Raw genomic sequence first — 24,608 nt, 5'->3', positions numbered from 1 at the left:
TAAAATGGTCATCACAGTCCATGGCACGTGGTAACTGTTCAATACGTGCTGTGTTGGTGGCTGGCAAACGCCTTGACAGCAAAGGCTTTCTCTTTTAATTCATCTCTCTAATTTTAGTACCAGCACAGCCTAAGTAAATATACATTTAATATTTGTGGAATGACAAAAACAAATCATGGGGAAATCTGGGGTGCTTGTAATTATTACAATTGATCTAGGTAGTGGTGTGTATGCTCAGTTGTGTGTGACTCTTTGCAACCCCAGGGACTGTAGCCCACCAGGCTCCTCTGTCCATAGACTTTTCCAGATAAGAATACTGGAACATGTTGCCATTCTTCCTCCAGGGGATCTTCTGGACCCAGGGATGGAACCTGCGTTTCCTGTGTCTCCTGCATTGGCAGGCAGATTCTTTACCACTGTGTCGGCTGGAAAGCCTAGGTAGTGATGCACCCTTTCTAATTCCTTAATGGGTGCATTCATGTTTGTGGATTTTTCAAAATAAAAAGTTTTAAAAATTCAAGTCTAATCTTAGTTGCTATTTTAATTCCTGTTACAATATTCCTGCCCTGGAGTCCTCAGCCAATACTTTTATACCCCTAGTGATGAGAACACATCACTCCTTTGGGTGACCCATTCCATAGCCTCTAGGGCTCGGAAATGATTGGCACAGTCCTTCCAAGCTTGTGCATGGCTCAGGTGGAGTTGATTAGGGAGAACAAGGTATAAGGGAAAGAAGCACTGCTTAGATCAAGCAAACAGGCTCCCTAAACTAAATAAGCTGAAGTAATGGGATTTTAGGGGTCTTGCTTTCATGTTTAAAGTGTCTGATCTAAGCAGAGTTCATTTTTCTTTCTTGAGAAACATAGAAACCAGACTTATTCCATAGTACAGCTTAGAAATAAAAGCAGGAAAGTGGTACCAATTGTTGGACTATTTGATAAGATGGACCCATTCTAATTAGCTATTTTCTGAATTGACTTGAATTGATAGATGCCCATAGAAGAACCTTTGGTTCCCTTCACCATAAAATTCAATGGCTAAGTTTTCTCACCGGCAGCTTCAGGAATAATAGTTGGAAAATTTCCTGAAATTCTTGAATGTTAACTAACTTAAGTACTCCCAGACTGTGTGCCAACAAGTGGAAGGTCAAAAGTAAGTGGAGAAGTGAAAAATTCTGAGACCCAGGTGTGTGTGTGTGTGAAAGGGAAGAGCAGGAAAAAACAGTCACTTTTCTGGTTACTCCTCTATTCTCAATAATTGAGGAGTGATTTGTCTTTGCTAGAGAGAGTCGTTTTTCTTAATCACCTTTATCAAAGTCAAAGTAACTTTCTGATGTAAATTTAGAGTTTCCTAGTTACTGGTGCTTTTAGTATCAATCTGATTTTGTGTTTCTGGAGGAGGAATTCCTACATAGAAACAGCAAAATCACTGATACTTGAAGCAAATGAGGCAGGACAGGAAAGCCTTCCTATATACATGACTTTAGGATCTACTTTTAAGTTTTCTGAGCTGCTCATCCCCTGGTTCTGGTCAGGACTCACTTATCGACATGTGGTTGCTATTGCTTCTGTGTGATTATAGAGTCTTGGCATCAGCATCTTACAGTTCTAAAGAGAGGGCATGGGGACAACTTAATGCTTTGTCTCTGATGGAAGAATTGAAAGTATGTTTACACATGAAGGACTCCGGGAAAGCTTAGGAGAAGAAGCTGTCAATTGCTTGAAGCCATTGGCATTGGTTATAGGTGCGTGGGGTGACAAAGGATTAACCTCATCACATGGAGAGAATCACCTGTCATAAATCAGGTATGTGAAGAAATAAACAAGCTCCACTGATAATGTGGCTTCTATGAGAAAATGTATTCTGAAGTTTAGCTAAATGATTATAAACACACTTTTGGAACACAGCCTCACTGAGTTTAGTTTTTCATGAAGCAAATGGAACTCATTAGATTTTATCTTTTTCAAACTTGCACAGAGAAACTAAAATTCCTAAATAATTGTGTTTCACAAATATACTGCTGTTGAAAATAACCCATGTTTTTTCCAAGTATGATAAAAGAAAGTTCCTTCTGCTTTATATCTAACTGATGATTAAAGTCAGAGAAGGCTCTGTGCTGTATTTGTCTTGAATAAATGTAAATCTTAAGCCACCATCCAGTATTTACACAACTTCCAGATTTTTCTTCTAATGTTTTTTGGCTACACCACACAGCTTGCAGGATCTTAGTTACTTGTACGTGCATGCTGCTAAGTCACTTCAGTTGTGCTTATTTGCAACCCTATGGACTGTAGCCTGCCAGGCTCCTATGTTCATGTGATTCTCCAGGCAACAATACTGGAGTGGGTTGTCATGCCCTCCTCCAAGGGATCTTCCCTATCCAGGGGTCAAACCCGTGTCTCTTACATCTTCTGAATTGGCAGGCGGGTTCTTTACCACTTAGTTCAGTTCTCTTGCTCTGTTGTGTTCAATTCTTTGCAACCCCATGGACTCCGGCATGCCAGGCTTCCCTTTTCATCACCAACTCCTGGAGCTTGGTCAAACTCATGTCCATCGAGTCGGTGATGCCATCCAACCATCTCATCCTCTGTCGTCCCCTTCTCCTCCTGCCTTCAATCTTTCCCAGTATCAGGAGCTTTCCTAAAGAGTTGTCTCTTCACATCAGATGGCCAAGGTATTGGAGCTTAGGCTTCAGCATCAGTCCTTCCAATGAATATTCACGACTGATTTCCTTTAGGAATGACTGGCTTGATTTCCTCACTGTCTAAGGGACTCTCAAGTGTCTTCTCCAACACCACCGTTTGAAGGCATCACTTCTTTGGTGCTCAACTTTCGTTATGGTCCTACTCTCACATCCATACGTGACTACTGGAAAAACCATAGCTTTGACTAGATGGACCTTTGTTGGCAGAGAAATGTCTCTGCTTTTTAATATGCTGTCTAGGTTGGTCATAGCTTTTCTTTCAAGGAGCAAGTGTCTTTTTATTTCATGGCTGCAGTCACCATCTTCAGTGATTCTACAGCCCAAGAAAATAAAGTCTGTCACATTTCCACTGTTTCCCCATCTATGTCCCATGAAGTGATGGGACCGGATGCCATGATCTTCGTTTTTTGAATGTTGGGTTTTAAGCCAGCTTTTTCCCTCTCCTCTTTTACTTTCATCAAGAGGCTCTTTAGTTCCGCTTCGCTCTCTGCTATAAGGGTGGTGTCATCTGCATATTTGAGGTTATTGATATTTCTCCCAGCAATCTTGATTCCAACTCATGCTTCATCCAGCCTGGCATTTCGCATGATGTACCCTGTATTTAAGTTAAATAACCAGGGTTACAATATACAGCCTTGACGTACTTCTTTCCCAATTCGGAACCAGTCCATTGTTCCATGTCTGGTTCTAACTATTGTTTCCTGACCTGCATACAGATTTCTCAAGAGGCAGGTCAGGTGGTCTGGTATTCCCATCTCTTTCAGAATTTTCCAGTTTTTCGTGATCCACACAGTCAAAGGTTTTGGAGTAGTCAATAAAGCAGAAGTAGATATTTTTCTGGAACTCTCTTGCTTTTTCTATGATCCAACGGATTTAGCAAGTTGATCTCTGGTTCCTCTGCCTTTTCTAAATACAGCTTGAACATCTGGAACTTCTCGGTTCATGTACTGTTGAACTGAGCTTTACCCATTTCTCAGGGAGCTTTACCACCTCCCAGTAGCTTTCCCACTAGCTCCCTGGGAAGCCCCTTAATTCCCTGCTGCTGCTGCTGCTGCTAAGTCGCTTCAGTCATGTCCGACTCTGTGTGACCCCGTAGACCGCAGCCCGCCAGGCTCCCCGGTCCCTGGGATTCTCAAGGCAAAAACACTGGAGTGGGTTGCCATTTCCTTCTCCAAAGCATGAAAGTGAAAAGTGAAAGTGAAGTCGCTCAGTCGTGTCCGACTCTTAGCGACCACATGGACTGCAGCCCACCAGGCTCCTCTGTATCAAATCCCAGTTCCAGACAGGGAGTCCTAACCACTGAACTGCCAAGGAAATTGCAGATTTTTTGAAAGTAAAGAATTTAGAACAATTTTCTTAATGGAGCCAAAAGTTGGGTTATTTCCCTGCTCCAGAAATAAATCAATTTTCCCTCCAGAATCAAAGAGGGGAGAGGTAAAAAGGAAAACTACCCATTTCTCTTTGTTATTGGCACTCGTTACCTCAGAATTTTAATTAGCTACAAAACGCCCCTAAACTCCAGCATATGCATTCATCTAAAGTAGAACTTATTTCGGCAAATATATCTCTCAACTTGGAACTTTTTCATCAAAACATTGTTTAAATTAGTACTTTTGGTATAGTTACAGCTTTATCTTAAAAATATAAATATCTAAAAGAGGAGTAGTGTCTGATTTCACATCTTTAAAACGCAAAATTACAATGAGCTTGCATTCAGAAACTGGTGAATTCACATATGTTAGTGATTCATGAAATTAACGATTTATGCATAGTATTCCCGGCTGGTTTACTTTCAAACATTGGGCATTTCCAAATTTGGCCACTAGATGGAGTAGAAGCAAAGAAATCTTCCAACCACCTGTTTGATTCCCTTTCCAATTGGGTGAGATGTAAGCATTTCTGAACCTGTTAACAGAGCTCAGAAATCAAATACGTTCTGCACAGAGGATTTTCAAAAGGTGATAGTCGTGTATCAGGATTTAAACTGAGTCCAGATCACCAGTCTTGATTTAATTTCCCAGATCATGAAATATCAAAATGCTGACATGTTAAAATTTAAGCTTTTTACCAAAATTAAAAAAAAAGTTTGAGGCACCATGACCTTTTGAATTACAGTATATTAAACTACATGGAATATTTTTCTTAATTATATCAATATTTATGGACAATTTTAGCCAGAATTCCCATAAGTTTTCCCTTTAAATCTGATAATGCATTTTTTTAATATCATCTGCTTAAACCCCAGTTGGTATGACATGAATGATACTGAGAAAAGAGTACAAATATGAAGGAAAATACATAAAACTCACATAAGATTGTGGAAATAGCCTATATAATGGAAAATCCTTGAAGTTTATCACATACATGTTTCAGTAATTTTAGCTTTGCAGAGAGGAAAGAAATGTGTCATAATCTATTTACAATTCAATTATCTTCTCAATCAGAAATTCTATTTTTTCACCATGCATGTTTTCTACATGCTGTTTGACTTAAAAACCAAAGATTCTGGCTATATGGTTTATAAGTGCTCAGTAGGCTGGTTTTCCAAAGGCATTAGTTTATTTAGGAACATCATGGCTGACTTTAACTTTTGAGTCTATTATGATGTGTTTAGAATCTCATCAAAAGAGTGAACATGTAACACATATGTGTCTGTGTGAATGTATATATATCAAGTTTCAAGTATAGGTTTACTTACCACAATAATTATGTGAATATATATATATATATATATATACACACACACATACATACACATATATATAAGCCTTTGACTGTGTGGATCACAATAAACTGTGGAAAATTCTGAAAGAGATGGGAATACCAGACCACCTGACCTGCCTCTTGAGAAACCTATATGCAGGTCAGGAAGCAACAGTTAGAACTGGACATGGAACAACAGACTGGTTCCAAATAGGAAAAGGAGTACGTCAAGGCTGTATATTGTCACCCTACTTATTTAACTTATATGCAGAGTACATCATGAGAAATGCTGGGCTGGAAGAAGCACAAGCTGGAATCAAGATCGCCAGGAGAAATATCAATAACCTCAGATATGCAGATGACACCACCCTTATGGCAGAAAGTGAAGAAGAACTAAAGAGCCTCTTGATGAAAGTGAAAGAGGAGAATGAAAAGGTTGGCTTAAAGCTCAACATTCAGAAATTAAGATCATGGCATCCAGTCCCATCATTTTATGGGAAATAGTTGGGGAAACAGTGAAAACAATGTCAGACTTTATTTTTCTAGGCTCCAAAATCACTGCAGATGGTGATTGCAGCCATGAAATTAAAAGAGGCTTACTCCTTAGAAGGAAAGTTATGACCAACCTAGTGAAAGTGAAAGTGAAGTTGCTCAGTCGTGTCCAATTCCTAGCTACCCCATGGACTGCAGCCTACCAGACTCCTCCATCCATGAGATTTGCTAGGCAAGAGTACTGGAGTGGGTTGCCATTGCCTTCTCTGATGACCAACCTAGATAGCATATTAAAAAGCAGAGACATTACTTTGCCAACAAAGGTCCATCTAGTCAAGGCTATGGTTTTTCCAGTGGTCATGTATGGATGTGAGAGTTGGACTATGAAGAAAGCTGAACACCAAAGAATTGATGCTTTTGAACTGTGGTGTTGGAGAAGACTCTTGAGAGTCCCTTAGACTGCAAGGAGATCCAACCAGTCCATCCTTAAGGAGATCAGTTCTGGGTGTTCCTTGGAAGGACTGATGCTGAAGCTGAAACTCCAGTACTTTGGCCACCTCATGCGAAGAGCTGACTCATTGGAAAAGAACCTGATGCTGGGAGGGATTGAGGGCAGGAGGAGAAGGGGACAACAGAGGATGAGATGGCTGGATGGCATCACCGACTCGATGGACATGAGTTTGAGTAAACTCCGGGAGTTGGTGATGGACAGGGAGGCCTGGCGTGCTGCGATTTATGGGGTCGCAAAGAGTCGGACACCACTGAGCGACTGAACTGAACTGATACATATATATATATACATATATATATATATACACGCATATAGTAATTTGTATAATGACGGGTATGATGACCAATGCTCGCTCTAAGCACACAGGACACCAGGGTACATGAAAGTCAATCTGTAGAGACACGTGACTTATCCTAGTAGTGGGTGATTTAAAATCAGGTGTTTTTATGTCTCCATCAAATTACTTGAAAAAGAATCTGAAGAGCTACATTCTGGTTCTAACACTAACTATATGGTCCTTAAAAAGTATTCTTTAAATCACCCATATGTAAAATGAACAAGAAGATTTTTATTGATGATTCCATTTTTAACATTTTATGATGTATAAATTTACTGGATCTCTGTTCACCTCTTGAATTCTCAAGATCAGGAATATTTGAAATCCAGCAGCCCTTGGAAAATGGCAAAAGTGAGACTGAAAAATGCTAGATAAATTTGCAAGAATAGACTTGCTTACAGTCACAGTCTTGGCGTCCATTTCAGTGAATATGAATTCTCCTCCTTCAAAGTCATCATTCATATATAGGAGAGCACTGTAAGAAGAAAGGGAAACCATTTGTCCTCTCATATGCCTGCATGACATCACTGCGGAATACTGGACACTGGACATGAACCAACCGGCCTGATTAGTAAGTTTCCTCTGAACTAGAGATGAAAATGATTGACCTTCCTAAACTTCAAAAGTAAGATCAGATGTAGGGTCATATAAAGTGAAAGTGGAAGTCGCTCAGTCGTGTCCAACTCTTTGCGACCCCACTCCATGGAATTCTCCAGGCCAGAATTCTGGAGTGGGTAATAGCCTTTCCCTTCTCCAGGGGATCTTTCCAACCCAGTGATCCAACCCAAGTCTCTCGTTTTGCAGGTAGATTGTTTATCAGCTGAGCCACAAGGGAAGCCCAGGGCCATATAGGAAGTATTTATTCATTCTTACGTTAAAATTTTAGTTATATTTCAAACCTTATCTCAAACCTCAAACCTTATTTCAAACCTTTATCACTTTCCAAAGTAAAACCTAACTAGGTTTAATCTAGCTCTTCGATGTTGCTCACAGAATCTAAAACTCTCTTCTTTTCATTTATGCTAGTAACTCTGAAGGACGCAATTTTTCCTTAAGCAGCTGCAGAGTTCCAAGGGGTGTAGCCTAGCCTTGCAGGTAGGGGGCGCTCAATAAACGTTTTTGTATAGAGCACAGTGTAGTTATGAACACATTATATGCATGGTGACTACAACTCCTGATGCTTTCCTTTACACAGTACAATATCATTCAATAAGAGAATACATTTTTTTTCTCCTGAGTTTCCAGTTTCTTATTTACAAGACGCAGACATAGGTAAATGACGTGATGAGATCCCTCTGCATGTTGAAATGCATCTCCTCTGTTCTCAAAATGAGATGCATATACCACAAGGATATATTTAACTGAAAGCCAAGTGAGAAAAAAAAAACATAAACTTCACTTTTTGGTATGAAAACAAAACGGGTGTTCTGTGAAATAGGATGCAACAAAATGAGCAGGGATTTTTAACATAAAAATACGACATGCTGAAGGCACTTCTGGTGTGGCAGCTGCTTAAGAAAATTATCTGAGCATCTCTGCTTCATCGAGATGAGTGTGATGACAGCAAAACAGATCAGCTTTCTAATTTCCATGGAGTTTTGATAATTATTGGGCAAAAGTTTTATTTTGAAGCAGGGGCTGGTGGTACCTATAGTCCCGGAATGTGTAAGCAGGAGGCTCCTTCCAGCATTCATTGGCCTCTGGATCCAACAGGCAGTTGTCAGCATGGATGGGATGACTGAGGTCATTTCTTCTATCCTGTTGACCTGCCAGAAAAGGGAACAGGGATGCATGAAAGATGGAGTGCCATAACCTCCAAGAGCAAAGCTGACAATCTATCTGTCTTCTCCTATGGATGATGTCCCTTGCAAATTTGAGGAGTCAGAAGGCAGAGCAGACTAAAGAGCACTGGGCAAGCGCAGTCAAGTGATTCTGATCCTGTATTTGATATGAAATCGTTGTAAAAAAATGTAGGCAAGTCGCACCTGTCTTCTTCAGCTATGAAAGCTCTCTATAAATATACATGCGGAAATTCCATGCATTTCACGTGCTGTGCTTTGTGTGCAGCAGTAAAAGGTTGAGGATAACATGCCAATGTTAAAAAGAACAGAGTTTATGCAGCTGAGAATTCACAAGTGGAAAGTCTACTTCTGTGACAGTCTTTGCCCCTTCCTCCTTAGGAGGGTGTTGAAGAGAAGACGTGGAGAAGAAATAGCGATGCCAGGGAGTGAGGAGGTCTCTGTCTTTTTAAAGAACATTTCTTTTAATGTTTCCTTTATCTTCCAAGCACTTCCCCTCAATGCTTGTGGACATAATGGGGACTGTAATTTCCAGGTTCTGAAACCCTGAAAAGGGAAACCTAGAGCAGAAAAGTTTTTTTTTTTTTTTTTTTAATGTGATTGAAACAAGCAGAAGCAATGGGTTTGGAAAGGAACACAGGCAGAGTGATGGCCTTCTAATAGTTTAGGGAAGAGCAAAGTAGAAAAAGAGGGAAGGGAAAAATCAGAATGAGTAAGCTTTTTTTGTTTTAAAAATGTAGAACTCTTCTGTATCAAGTCTGACACATTCCTAGAGCTTTGTTCCACATTGTTTTCTTTCTCATTTCACAGAGAGTAAACGGGAACAAGTTCAGACTCTGAGATCTCACCAGACAGGGCTGTGCGGCAGACCATGTGCGTATAGGAAAAATACAGGGTTGAGTTCAGCATGAAATAGGATTCTACAATCTTTCGAGCCTTCTCGCTGATGTCATAAAACAGACGGGCACTCTTCAGGGGGACTCGGCCTTCATAACCAAACTGAAGAAAAGGAAGAATGTTAGAAACCACTGGGTTGATTGGAGGGCTTGAGGACATCAGACGCCAATTATTGAGGAAATCATTAAGCCAATATAGGATGCTCAGCTCTCTGTTGGCTTGTGGGAATACTACGACAGACTTGTGGGTTTGGGTTAGGAAAATGAGCCCTTGAAAGAAGCCTAATCACAGAGGGGAAGTTAAAAGCTAATCACCCTCTTTTCTCTCAGAACACTTCCATCACTCCTTTCTAAAAACATTTCTAGCAGTACAGAATGATAACTTGAGTATGTTTTCACCATTGTACCTTGAGCTCCTTGAGGACAAGGGTATTGTATATTATTTGTCAGATGCAAACTTAGGAAATTACAGAGTTTGGTAAGTTGATAACTGAATGGATTGATAAATGAATGATTAGAAACAATGAAGGTGTCATTTCATACTTGCTCCCTTCAACAACCTGATAGGTCTATATCCTAAACCCTTCCCTTCCCTGAATCTGGCATTTCTAGAAGATCTTGCATTAACACTTGGGAATTTAAATCCAAAAGAGTTTAAGTCTTTACTTTGAGTGCTTTCAGGACAGTTGCACCTTCAAACTTTTCATTGGGTGTATGGGGTGAAGTTTTTCCTCTGTATCCATCACCAACGAGCATGATCCCCTGGAAGCGAAATACAAGATGCTCTATTAATGATGATTATGGATTCATCACAACCCCCTTTCTGCCTTGATTGCCAGAAAACTGAGAACCCAAGTCAATAGTCAGAACCATCCCCATTTTATTCCAGGATTCTGGTATCAGTAACTCTTCCGATCAAAAGAGGGAAATTTACTTAACTTTCACCCCACATTTGTATTATCAGATGCCACCACCATATGCTGTAGAAATAGCTAGAATATAAATAATTAATATATTGACTGTGCTGTGCTGTGCTAAGTCGTTTCATTTGTGTCTGGCTCTGCGCGACCCTATGGATTGTAGCCTGCCAGGCTTCTCTGTCCATGGGATTCTCCAGGCAAGAATACTGAAGTGGGTTGCCATGCCCTCCTCCAGGGGATTGTCCTGACCCAGGGATCAAAACATCCTCTCTTACATCTCTTGCATTGAAATGCAGGTTCTTTACCACTAATGCCACTTGGGAAACCCAATATATTGATTAATTTCTGTCAAATATAAAGACATTTCCCCAATGACTTCATATCATAGCGGGACACATGCTGGATACTGAAGTCCTAGGAATTAAGCCTCTAGCTCTTCCAGACCCAACAGCCACGTCCAGATCTGGACAAAACTACAATGACCCAACCCAAAGGCTCTGAAAGTGCCTCCACAATCAATGTCCTTGGAAAGTGGTATTTCAGGCCTGGTTCCCTGGCTTCAAGTAAGCCCAGGATCAAAGCACTCCTAGGCTGAGGCCAGGCCAGCTCAGCATCAGGCTTCCGGTCCTCACACTGGCCACGCTGTGCAGCTCCCGGCATTGCTCCTCCGACAGGACGTTATCCAGGAGGACACGCTGAGTCCCGTTCAGCTGCTCTGAGTTGTAGACAAACGTGATGTTCTCATACAGCAGAGGGCCACCTGCAGAGACAAACACATGGCTGTCCTTGTTATCTCTGTCCCTAAGCTGGGAAGGCTGGAACACCCAGCAGCTTTCAATGTGCAGTTCAGGAGAGTCGGCTTCCTCACTAATACTGAGGAATGCAAAGGCAGAACCACACACTGGGAAGCTCTAGAAGCTCAATATAGATTCAAGAAAAAGGGAGATGTCTGGCTAGCAGGTTTCTCCACGATGTCATAATTAATACATATTATTATATTTGTATAGGAGTTTCTATTTTTTCACTTGATTCCAGGGAAGATTCTGCAAAACAGACTTGGCATCTCATGGGATTCTGCTCAGAAAATCATAGACTTTTCTAGAATTCTCTCAGTAGATGGCCCTTCCCTTCTTCACAGCTTCTCAGTTCCTATTTCAGCTACAACATCTCGTGCAATTATCAGATGACAAAACCTCAAGGTAGGTGAAGACCTTTAAAAAAGACAGCAGGACAACCAAACACTTGAGAAAAAAGAAAAGCATTTCCTTGATGACGTATTTGTGCTGTCAGTTTCACAAGTATCTAGAGCAGTGCCTTCACCAGGTAAGTCAGGGAGTAAATGCACATCAGGAGAGTCACACTCAAGTCACCTGACTCCTTCTCAGTCTTATTTCCACCACGTATTGATTACAGATGGTCTGGCTTTTGGAATACTTATTTTTATGCACACACACACACACAGAGTTTATAAAATTAGCCCCACAAAGACTCTTCAAAATGTGGTGCTTTGGGGCTACATTTTATGTGGTGAAATTACAAAATCTAGATCTGACACAGTCCTTTCCTTACAGAGAATAAGACTGAAGGACAAAGCCTCTGATGGTGAAGAAATCTTCCACTGTAGCAAAGTACAACCATCTTGAACCAGAAAACCGAACGGAAAAGCAGAACTTGTTTTTCTCTTCTTTATGATACTCCTAAAAGACCTGATGTCTATCAACAGCAGCAGCTTACCATGGAGGACACGGGGGATGGGTGGGGGTCCCACAGTTGTTTCAAACAAGAAAGAGACAATTGAAATGATGTCTACCCTCTGACTTTAAATTAGATTGGTCAAACTAGGGAACAGCACTGAATGTTACTAGTCCAGGTGGGATAAAAGAGTCACTACAGCCCATGATTAATGGAATATTAAAATAATGAGTCAGTGTTTCTCAGTCTTCAGTAATGTATGGTTATCTCTGCTGACAAATTATTTGCACTGTGATTTTACTTTCAGATTTGCAGTCATAAAAATATGAGTACAGTATTTATTTTTACAGCCTCATATAACTATCATATCCAAACCAATTTACAAGATTCGATACAAGCAGGACCATAAAACCAGCTAAATTCAAATCAACAGTGTTAATAAAATGGCTAATGTTATTTTGTGGAAACTAAAAGGCGATGTTCCACATGAATATTCTACTGAGCAGTCTGGCCCAGGTTCTTCTGAGCCGGCATTCCTCGGAGTGCTTTTGGTGTGTAATGACTCATCCTACTACAAGTTTTCTCTGTTGAAACTACTATGGAATCTTACTGGACCATGAGGAATTTTGGCCTTCATCTGGTCCTAATACATTATTCATAAGTTTGTCCTACTTCATTTCTTATTAGTCTTTGACCACTGAAGTGTTATTAACAGATGCCAATGTGACAGTAACTGCATCCATACCCACTGAGGTATGAAATCTCATGGCATCCTTGGCTAGAAGTGGTTATTCAGATGATCCACCAGTTGCCCCTCTTCATTTTTCTAACTGGCCAGCAAAATTTATAAATATAGAATTTCTTGGGAGCCAGGAAAATATCAATATACCCATAAGCTCCCAGTTTTAGTAACAATCTTTTGGATAAATAGAAAATATACATACAAAGTCAATTTTTCAAATTCAATATTTCTCAAACTTTATACTACAGAGAAGTTTTTAATGAAAAAAAGAGTTTCTTGATCAAATATGTTTGGGAAGTAGTGGGTTAAACAACATTTAAGAGGATATCTTAGAACTTTAAATATGTGAACAGCCATTATAAATATCCTAAGCATCAATATAATATGCAGCAGTTCTCACCGTAAAATAAGTGTAATGTCCACCCTTTCTTCCTCTCCTCCTTTGTGTCTTCCTCTTTCCTCCCTACCTCCCTTGCTCCTTCCCTTCCTTCCTGTCCCCGCTTCCTTTCTATGGCAAAGAGACTCTAGGTTGGCCCCTAATTATCACTGCCTACTGGTACTCATAGGTTTGTGTACTTTGCTTCTCTCAAGTGTAGGTGGGGCCTGGAGTTTGCTTCTAACTAAAAATATGGCAAATGTGATGGGATGTCACTTCTTTGATTGGTTACATAAAATTGCAACTCCTATCTTCTGGTTGACTTAACCTGTCACCTTCTCAGCATACACTCTGATGAAATAAGTTGCTGTATTGGACAGACTCACATGGCAAGGAATTGAGGGCATCCTTTGGCCAACAGTCTGCCAGAAACTGAGAACCACAGTCCAATAGTCTTTAGGAACCGGATTCTGCTATTGAACTTGGAAGAAGATAGTTCTTCAGCTTTAGAAGAGATGTCAGTCCTGATCAACACTTGATGAAACCTTGTGACAGATTCTGAAGAATGGACCCAGCTAGGCTAACCCCAGAGTCCTGCTGTCAGAGACCGAGATAGTAAAGGTATGCTGTTAAAAGCTGCTACCTTAATGCTTGGAGAAGAGCATGGCAACCCACTCCAGGATTCTTGCCTGGAGAATCCCATGGACAGAGGAGCCTGGAGGGCTATACTCCATGGGGTTCCAAAGAGTCGGACACAACTGAAGTGACTTAACATGCACACACATAACTTTGTGCAATTTTTTTTTTTCACAGATTGGAATGGACTTCCTAACAAAAAACACAGTTCACTTGAGAAAGGTTGCTGTAATCCATATAGTTAAGGTTTATAGGCAGTTCCTCAAATATTAAAAAGCAAACTATATATTCCATTTCCATTCAGAGATATAGAGAAAGAGGTTCCTTTAACAAAAAAGACAAGCTACTTGTAGATTCACTGGAAATAATTTTCTAGTATAAAATTCAAATAGAAATGGAAGATAGACCAAGGGTTTAGTGGAACAGGTTGGTTTGTACTTTGCTGTTTTTCTTATTTTCAATATTGAGAGTATATTACTTTAAATTTATTTAGCTTATTTTAGAGCATGACTTCAAAAGTTACCTAAAACTAAGACATTAAGAAAAATGCCTACCATGTTCTGTATAAGTATTTTCTGTGATGATGATGATGATGATGACTGAATTGGTAAAATATGCCTGGTATATTGTGTTAAGCTCTGAATGATATCTCTCTCTAAATAAGCACATGACATACTGGGGTATTTTTAAAAGTAGGCTTATAGTTCAAGCTCTTTTCAGGGCGGGAATAGAGAGGCAGATGTAGAGAATAGATGCGTGGATATGGTGGGGGAGTGGAGGGATGAACTGGAGGACTGGAATTGACATTACACACACTACTATATGTAAAACAGATAGCAAGTGGGAAGTTGCTGTTTAGCACATGGAGCTCAGCTCGGTGCTCTGTGATGACCTAGACGAGTGAGATGAGGGGCATGCGGGAGGCCCCAGAGGAAGGGGAGATGTATATGTATACACACATATAGCTGATTCACTTCATTGCACAGCAGAAACTAACGGAACATTTAGCACCAACTGTACACCAATACATACATTTTTAAAAGTCAGTTAAAAATAAAAAATAAAAGAGGGCTACTGAGATATTGCAAAATTTCCCCAACCATGCCATAAGTAACATAACAAAGATCAAGTTAAGGGACAAAGTGTAACATGGAGTCTAAAATACCTAAGCTCCAACAGGCTCGGGCAGAATCTATACTAGAAATCTGCCTTTCATGTAGCTATCACAATCACCACTAAGCACAGAGTTTCCTACAGAGGTTTCCCACATATACATTTGACAAAAGACAATCAAAAACCTACCTACTGCTCAAAAGAAAAAAAATATAAAAGGAAAAATAAATCCTGCCATTCAAAAATGCACATGGTAGAAAAAATTCTACCAGCCTATGAATGACTAGTAGCACACTAGACAGAGAAAAACATTAAAATAAAAATAAAAACGTAGTCCAATAAGTTGTGGTTCCTGGGATCTGATTTGATGGGTTCAGCCAACTCTTAACCACAGCCCAAGGAAAGTTAGTTGAACAACTTAATTCTTCTCTCATTCATAAAGTATGTGCCTGGCTCTGGCTCTCTCATTGCAATAAAGAAGAATCATCTAAGAAAATGCTCCTTTGTGTTCACTGCCTGTGACATAGCAAGAAGATCTCTTTTATCATAATACAACAAGGTCATACAAGTAACAACAGGAGTGTGCTACCAAGCTCCTATATGAGCACAGTCCCTCACAGTTTACAAAAGACTTTCATGTTCATCCTCTCCAAAGAGTTGCTATTTTTCTGTTACATGTGAGGATCACAAAGCTCAGACAGAATGAGTCTCCAGTTACCAGTTACTCTGGAGAACATCAGACTAAGATAAGCTTCCTGATTCCAAGGTCAAAGTTATTTCTACTATACCCCCACTGACTCAGGGATTATTATCAAGCGGGGTTTTTGGAAAACCGGTGGTTGAAAAAAGAATGGATAAGTGACAGATGTTTTTAATAAGATGACATGCATATTCCACGGACTGGAGTCACTCTGGGATGCAGTAGCCCTGAGTCACTCCCATCTAAATGCCTGGCAGTCATCCAATATGAATACTATTAAATACTGTTAGATAACCAGAGTAGATGACAATATTTTTGTGGAAGATGAGAAAAGGTGAAATATATTCTACTCTGGAAGCATGTATTCTTTTGTGCTTCCCTGACACACGCTTTCAGCCAGACTGATGTTGAAAGTGTTTTCTGGTTGGGAACTTAACCTCTGTCTACCAGTGTACTTAATTTAGACCTTATTTTGATCTCCAGTGACTGCACAGAAGGCTTTCAAGTAGCTTCCCAGAGAACATTCTAAGATCCTAAGATTAGCTCATTCAACTGCAGAAATGATAGAATTTGATAACCCAGTCATTCATGACCTTGCTCCATCCTGTGCAGTCTTCTGTTCTACTCTTCCCACTAGCTTTCCTAGTCAGTTTCTGGACATCAGATCCCCTGGTAGCCAGGCACAGGGGCGGGGGAGAAAATGCTATGAAATTTGACGACTGTCCTAAAGTTTCCCTGACTTTTACAGCAAAGTGCCCAGCTTACTGGCATGCACTTCCTGGGTGATTTCTCGGCTTAATAAGCAGCATGAACTCTGGCTGACCATGAAGCTCCCTGGCACTTGTAAAACAGCCTGGGCTTGGTGGCCACAAACTGAGGTCCAGGTCAGATTAGATGAGCATATTATCCTGTTTACTGCCTCAAAGTGACTTGGAAGCTGAGGAAGGAAAAGGGCTGGGAAATGTGAGAGGTGCAACAGAGCCAGATGTTTTCAAGTCAGCTAGAGGAAATGTGCTGACAGCTCATTTGTTAGGGAAAGGAGGACTGTATTTCTTCTCCATGCAGGTTTTTGAAAACTTCTTATCTTGCAGTGATTTAATCAATGGGGGATACATTTTGGATATCTAGACATTTCTATGTTCCATCATCAGATGAAGAGAAGAAAGTGAGATTTGGATTCAAAATCCTCCTCATGCTAATACGAGCTCTGGGGCTTTGAATGGGTGAGTAAGTCTCTGTGACCCTCAGTTTTCTTGCCTGTGAAGTGGGGGACACTTGTCTCACAGGAGATGCCACCAGTATTAAAATGAATTGTATGTAAATTTTCTGGGAAAATTGGGAAACATATAGAGGTAGTAAAAATTGTAAAGGATTGCTACTGTGGTTTGTAATACACTTGCCAATAATTTATGATAACAAAAATGTTTAGCTCTATTTAAAAACTACTTTTGGCAACACTCCACCTATGTCTCCATTCATTTTGAAATTACGCAGGTAGACGTCTAATATCCTGTTCTTTCCTTCTCAATGCCTTTGTGGCATTTGTTGTATCCACTTGAATGGCTCCCTCCACACTTCTGTCAATCCAATCTAAATTCTACTGATTTATCAAAGCCCTGATCAGATATATGCCTTGAGGATTTTAGGTTAACTAATCCAATATCTCTGTGACGTGTCTCTTCAAGTTCCTTCCAATACACAGTCTATTCTGTGAGTTTAGCACTCACCTGCCATGTGAGAGAGGCAAGACAGGTAACCTCTGCAAGCCTGGGGTACTCAACTAAGGACTGTACAATCATACAGTCCCTGCCTAATTCACAGGACTCCTGTGAGTGAGTTTGGAAGCCCTTTTGGTGAAAATCAAAGGTAATAATATACACACCTCAGACATTCTTGCTACAATTTGCTTTCAGAATTTTATGAACTGGAGCAGTTTAGTCCTATTCTTCATTTTTCAGTGAAAATGTATTTTGCCCTATTCTGGGTAAGAACCGGCCTAGTTAACAATACTTACCCTCTCTTAGGTCTCGGTCTATCTTGGGCAATGACTTTTTCCCCATTGACAATCCATGAACTTCTGCCGCCTCCACATTCACTCCTGAAGGGACCCTGCCCATTAAAAAAAAAAAAAAATGTTGTTGATATTTGGCGGAAATCAACACAATTCTGTAAAGCACTTATCTTGTAATTAAAAAATAAATTTAAAATTTAAAAAAGTTGAAATAGCAATATCCTATTGAATAAAATTGTTCAAAGGCAAAGGATACCTTACCCAAATAGTCTATAACTTAATATTGTACATTTAGATCATACATAAGTCCCCATCTTTCAAGATCAAATTAGATGTCATTGCTTCCATGAAGCTCTTCTCTATTTCCCCAAAGAATGTGCTCTATTTTACTTCTCTAAATCTTTTTCGCAACCTTTATATTCCTTATATCCATAATATAACTCCTTGACATTAGACTTTGAAAACCAACACAGCAGGAAAAAAATGATCATGTACATGTTTATAATGCTAGGAGCACTGTGTGTGTTCTTTGTCTTGAACATAGAACAATGATCAAACTGACATAAATCATGTTTGAGTGTAGTGGGTCTTGACTTTTCCAAGAAAGAAGACTCAATTCTGTGTTAAACTTTGTAAACACACTCATGATAGCATGTGATCAAACTGAAATGATCATGAACAATGATGATCAATGAACAATGATCAAACTGACATAAATCATGTTTGAGTGTATTGGGTCTTGAATTTTCCAAGAAAGAAGACACAATTCTGTGTCAAACTTTGTAAACACACTCATGATAGCATGTTGCCCTTTCAATATATACAAACTGAGCAAATCTAAATACATATATCGCATTCTTGGATATCTTGAAAAAATTTGAGGCTACCCTGGGGTTGAGCCTGGCGTTTTGTAGTTCACGTGGTCATAGAGAGTTGGACACGGCTTGGCGACTGAATAACAAGGGTTGAGCTCTTGAATCTTAGAGGAAGACCATAAGATTTTGAATAAGAAGATCTGGATCTGCCAGTCAGTCCTTTGTGCTGAGACACTGAGTCTGAGTCCTTTGCCCTGTCAGGGCCTCAGTTTTTTGATTTTGATAATAGTCTGGACCTCATGATCTTGTGGATTAAGAATGTGTATGCTGACTCTTGACTCTCTGTGACTCCATGGACTAAATAGCCCACCAGGCTCCTTTGTCCATTTTCCAGGCAAGAATATTGGAGTGGGTTGCCATTTCCTATTCTAGGGGATCTTCCTGACGTAGGGGTTGAACCTGCTTCTCTTGTGTTTCCTGCACTGGCAGGCAGATTCTTTACCATCTGAGTCACCAGGGAAGTCTTAAGATAGCTGAGTGCATATCAAAGGAATGATTTCAATGAGCTCAGGCATGTCCATCTTTCCATACAAAGGAAAATGCTAAATTAACTTGAGATGTTTTTCTTTAACAGTAGTTTTTTGATGTTCTGACTACCTGGTTTTTGTAACAAAACTCCTATACATCCTGGTTCCTCCCTTAGCTCTTAGGAGTAGTCCCTCAGAACAATCTTAAAGTCTGTATCCTGGGCTTGCAGTCTTCAGAAAATTTGCTAAATAAAACATAACTTTCAGGTTTCAGATTGCATTTTTTCTTTCAGTTGACAAAATCAAACATGTAGCTATCAGTCCAATGTTCTATGAGTCCTTGAACTTCTTGGAATATGTAAATTTTTGACATCTATCATTTTTTAAAAATGCATTTATTCATTTCTGATTGAGTGCATGACAATATTTTAGCTTGCAGGAAAACTTTCTAAGTGTGATGTTTTCAAATAAATGCAGTGAGAAAATTCTTCATTAAAAAGTTAATTTTGTTGCTTTCTTTCCTATTAATAAATCAAAAATAGCATCCAACTTTCTCTGATTTAGAGTCATAGAATGTTTAGCTATCAGAGATTACCTGATTCAATCCATTCACATAAGGAAAAACAGGAGACCCAATTTTGTTTTTTGTTTGTTTAGTCGCAAGTCATATCTAACTCTTTTGCAACTGCATGGACTGTAGCCCATCAGACTCCCCTGTCCATGGGATTTCTCAGGCAAGAATACTGGAGTAGGTAGCCATTCCCTTCTCCAGGGAAGCTTCCCGACCCAGGGATCTAACCTGAGTCTCTTGTATTAGTAAGCAGATTATTTACCACTGAGGCACCAGAAAAGCCCAGAGACTCAGAGAGGAAGATAAATTATTTAAGGTCCCTCAGAAATAAGAGGAAGAGCTGAGGCCAGAATGCAGAATTCCTAATTCCCAGTTCAAAGCTCTCTCAATTATGACCTGTTGCCTATTCCCTAGAGCCAAAGTTCTTTACGATAAATATAATTCTAAGTGTTCCGTCTCTTTAAAAATAAACATTCTATATGGAGAACTTACCTATTCTCATCTTGTCTTCCTCCATAACGAATCCAATAATTCTGTTTTAAATTAAAAAAAAAAAACTTGGTAGTTTTGTCACTAAAATTCCATGTACAGAAATAAGATAACGTAAAACACTCAAAAGACCTAAAATATTAGAAAACTTGCATATTATATAAAGCTATAATATACTTATTTATTTTAAAAGTTTAATGAAAGGAAAGGCTAAGGTTGATGCAATTTTGGCAAAGACAAATGGATTTAAAAAATAAATAGCATGGAATTAGCCTAGGAATCCACCTTTTTGTCAAAGAAAATTATTTAGAATTTGGTGGCAGGAAGACACTTATAAAATCATTAAGTATAACTCCTACCCCTTTTATAAATAAAAGAAACAAAAAAATTTAGTTTGGTTAATCATCTGTATAGGATCATAAAGTAGGTGATGTTTTTCCTAGGGTCATTTGGGATAACATAATTTTCACAAATAGCAAGTAAGACTGGAGATAAACATATTAGAAATGTACATTAAAATCATCTTAATTCTAAAAATGTGCCAATAAAAATATAAACAAAAAGAGATAAAAAAATGTATTATATATAGGATATATTACAAATAGTGCTTTTTAAATAGTAAGTATTAACATGTAAATATATAAATTACTTGTATAATAACCAACAGATAACTGAAAAAAATACATGTCCAGGTAGTTCAAACAAAAGGGAAAATAATCAATAATAATTTGTGAAAATTGATTTTTGCTGATCATCAAAGGAACATAAATTAAAACTAGTGATGCACTATTTTGTACACAATATATTAGGAATGTGAACGATTTTAAGATGTTATTTCTCATTGCTGAGATGTTCAGGGTAAACTATACTATAAAACTTTATGTATTTCTAAGAATAATAAAGGTAGCAGAAAACTCTCTTAGAAAAACAATCTCAAAACTTTAAACCTTCTAATATCTTTTGTTGGCAGAGTTATCCCACTTCTGGGAATTTATTCTATAGATACATAGTTCAATAGAACAAAAATACTTAATGCACTCATTTTGACAAGAAAAAAGGCAAACCAACTGTTTAGCAAAAGGAAAATAATTAATTTCTTTATTTTACATCAATTGTTGTTGTTTAGTTGCTAAGTTGTGTCTGACTCTTTGCAACTTCATGGACGTAGCCCGTCAGGCTCTTCTGTCCATGGAATTTCCAGGCAAGAATACTGGAGTGGGCTGCCATTCCCTTCTCCAGGGATGATCTTCCTGACCCAGGGATCAAACTTGTGTCTCCTGCCTTCGTAGGTAGATTCTTTACCACAGAGCCACTAGGAAAGCCCAACACCAACAATAGATGTAACTAAAAATAATTTTGAAAGGTGTAATGATATAGAAATTGCTTATGCTATTTGAAGATCAGAACAGAAATCTGTCTATACTGTGGCATTAGTTCTACAAAAGGAATATATTCCTATGACTAATATTTAAAATGCAACATGGGCAACTGGAGAAAGACCAGTATGATGGGTAGTACAATTGTGTTTGATTTTGTTCTTTCAAAGTCTTTTTAATTTTTAAAATGTTTAAGAGAAAATACAAAATGTACAGAAGTTAGGAAATAAAACAATCCTGAGGCAAACATATCATGTATAAAACACTTCTTTCCCATGCAAATATATTTGCTTTGACTTAAGTGCTCAGTGACATGGAAATCTAATTAAAGTTTGTTAAAAGTTCATCACATATACAGAGTAAACACCCCCTGCTCCCAGTTTTTTTTATCACCAAGTTGGGGGTTAGAATCATCAACAAATGCATCTGGGGAGTAAAATTATAAGTAAGAAGTACTCTGAATAGTTCTTTTAAATAACTGTTCCTCTCTCCTCTTTGCTCTTACTGGTTCAGTGTATGAAAATCCCAGACCCTCTGCAGCTGATTTTATTAGTTCTGATTCCAGTTTATGTCGCTTCACAAACATCGCCAAATCCTACAGAAAAAAGGAAAGAAAACGTATATTCAAATAACAGTTAAAGGTTAAATGTAAGTTTAAATAACACTTCAGGTATGATTAATGTTCAAAACAGAGACATTACTTTGTCAACAAAGGTCCCTCTAGTCAAGTCTTTGGTTTTTCCAGTAGTCATGTATGGGTGTGAGAGTTGGACTATAAAGAAAGCTGAGTGCTGAAGAATTGATGCTTTTGAACTGTGGTGTTGGAGAAGACTCTTGCGAGTCCCTTGGACTGCAAGGAAATCCAACCAGTCCATCCTAAAGGAAATCAGTCCAGAATGTTCATTGGAAGGAGTGATGTTGAAGCTGAAACTCCAATAGTTTGGCCACCTGATGCGAAGAACTGACTCATTTGAAAAGACCCTGGTACTGGAAAAGATTGAAGGTGGGAGGAGAAGGGGATGACAGAGGATGAGATGGTTGGATGGCATCACTGACTCAATGGACGTGAGTTTGAGTAAACTCCGGAAGTTGGTGATGGACAGGGAGGCCTGGCGTCCTGGAGGCCTGGGGCAGTCCATAGGGTCACAAAGAGTCGGATATGACTGAGCGACTGAATGTTCAAGTGGAAATATTTTTCTTTAGACAGTAAAAAAATGAGTTAAAAAATACCAAAGCTTCATAAAGTATCTCTATTTCCACAGATTTTGACAAGCTAGCATGTGTGTGAAATATAGGCTTTTATGACTAATATTTAAAGTTAGAAAGAATAGAATCCTAGAACCTTTACTCCGTTGTTAGCTATCTTTAAGAGAAGTGTTATATTTTTGCCAGCTCTTCCCAGAGCACCCAGCAGGATAAAGAGTTTCTTCTCAGACATGGGTCTCACCTCTCTGGCCTCGATAGATGCTGGGTCAGCGCTGTCACCCAGTAGACTCTCATAGTAATCCACATTGTCGAGGACATCCTCGTCATCCGGATGCAGTAGAAGATAGGCCTTGGCACACTCCAGGGCTTTTATATATTCGCCGACTGAAAAACCCAGGAGTTGGGCCATTAGACTCAGCCTAGACTTTTATACAAAATTTTTAAGAGACATGTCAACATGACTATGAAAGTCAGCATTAAATGATCAAAACAGGGAAGGTGCTACCTATTGCACAGCACAGGGAATTCTACCCAACACTCTGTAATAACCTATATGGGAAAACACTCTGAAAAAGAACAGATATGTGTATATGCATAATTGAGACACTTTGCTGTACACCTGAAACTAACACAACATTGTAATCAACTGTACTCCAAGATACAATAAAACTTAAAAGAGGGAAGATACTGTGAAGTTGCAAAAACAGCTTCAGATAAGAGGAAGGATGGGATTTCAGATATTCCAAAAGTACTAATTTTGGTCTGCTATGCTGCTTGATGTCTTCAACAAATTATCAAACGCCTATACCCAAAAATGTTTGTTGGCAATTTATATTATTTAATCATGAGCAGAAATTTTGGAGTTAATTTTGATTTCTGTACTGAATTTGAAAACATGATATCTAAGACCAACTTCAGCAATCCAAATTCTAGTAATCACTTTTATACATAAGGTACTCACTCTCTCTCTATTTCTCAATAGGATAAATGGAAATTAAAACTTTACGGAGATATCAGTTTTCACCTAATATAAGATTTGGGACTATCTAAAAATTTGATAATATATTTTGTTGCTGAGCAATGAAAAAGGTACTCCATGTGGAAAATCAGCAACATCTGTCAAAGTTACAAACGAATAAACAGTTTGATGCAGCAACTGTACTTTTGGAAATTTATTCTATACATGTTTATGTGCAAATGTAAATGACATACATACAACATTTATTTGATCACTGATTGTAAGAGTAAAATATTACAAACAAAATAATGCTCATCAGTAAGGTGACACATGAAATAAATTATACTATGATGATAACCAGATATAAATATGAAAAATTAATAATGAAATTCTTTATGTATTGAAACAACTAGATTGAACCAAATAAAACTGCCAAAACTTGACCATTTTTAATCAAGCAAAAGGGAATTTCATAAGTCCAGTCTACCAAAAAATATCTGATATGTATTGTTAAGTGAAGAAAACAATGTAGTTGTTGAGTTGTTGTGAAGTCGCTCAGTCGTGTCCGACTCTTTGTGACCCCATGGACTGTAGCCCACCAGGCTCCTCCATCCATGGAATTTTCTAGGCAAGAGTACTGGAGTGGGTTGCCATTTCCTTCTCCAGGGAGCTTCCCAACCCAGGGATCGAACCCAGGTCTCCCACATTGCAGGTAGACGCTTTACTATCTGAGCCACCAGGGAATGTAAGGACAAGTATAAATAATGCATTATCTTCTATTTATAAGAGGAAAACATAAGTCAGAGACTGGGCTTGTGTGTATGTGTGTGTGTGATGTTTCTGTATAAAATTTTGGAAGAGTAAATAAGAAACTGTGCATTGTAGGACATGAAATTAGGTTGTGGGGAAAAGAAATAGAGAAGCTTTTAAATATTTAGTCTTTTAAGCCTGTGAGTATATTATTTTTAAAATTAAATTTAAAAGTCATATAAAATATCAATGCAGTATAACTTTCAGGGCATTGTCACAACATT

The 24,608-nt window shown here is 38.8% G+C and overlaps 1 protein-coding gene across 1 annotated transcript in view; it reads right to left on the bottom strand.

Annotated features, from left to right (window-relative positions):
* P3H2 (prolyl 3-hydroxylase 2) overlaps positions 1–24,608 on the bottom strand; it is a 177,622-nt gene that overhangs the window by 9,125 nt on the left and 143,889 nt on the right. The window contains exons 5-13 of the mRNA XM_061413072.1: positions 22,858–23,000; positions 21,916–22,005; positions 20,038–20,078; positions 17,636–17,730; positions 10,995–11,122; positions 10,109–10,204; positions 9,395–9,545; positions 8,396–8,513; positions 7,147–7,222 (exon numbers count right to left, since the gene is read on the bottom strand). Of these exons, the coding sequence (XP_061269056.1) occupies positions 7,147–7,222; positions 8,396–8,513; positions 9,395–9,545; positions 10,109–10,204; positions 10,995–11,122; positions 17,636–17,730; positions 20,038–20,078; positions 21,916–22,005; positions 22,858–23,000 (938 nt within the window). The remainder of the gene's footprint in view (positions 1–7,146; positions 7,223–8,395; positions 8,514–9,394; positions 9,546–10,108; positions 10,205–10,994; positions 11,123–17,635; positions 17,731–20,037; positions 20,079–21,915; positions 22,006–22,857; positions 23,001–24,608) is intronic.

Source organism: Bos javanicus, chromosome 1, assembly GCF_032452875.1.
Source record: "Bos javanicus breed banteng chromosome 1, ARS-OSU_banteng_1.0, whole genome shotgun sequence".
Taxonomy (NCBI): Eukaryota; Metazoa; Chordata; class Mammalia; order Artiodactyla; family Bovidae; genus Bos; species Bos javanicus.
The sequence above is the reverse complement of the archived record's forward strand: the minus strand, read 5'-3'. Positions and strand labels throughout refer to the sequence as shown.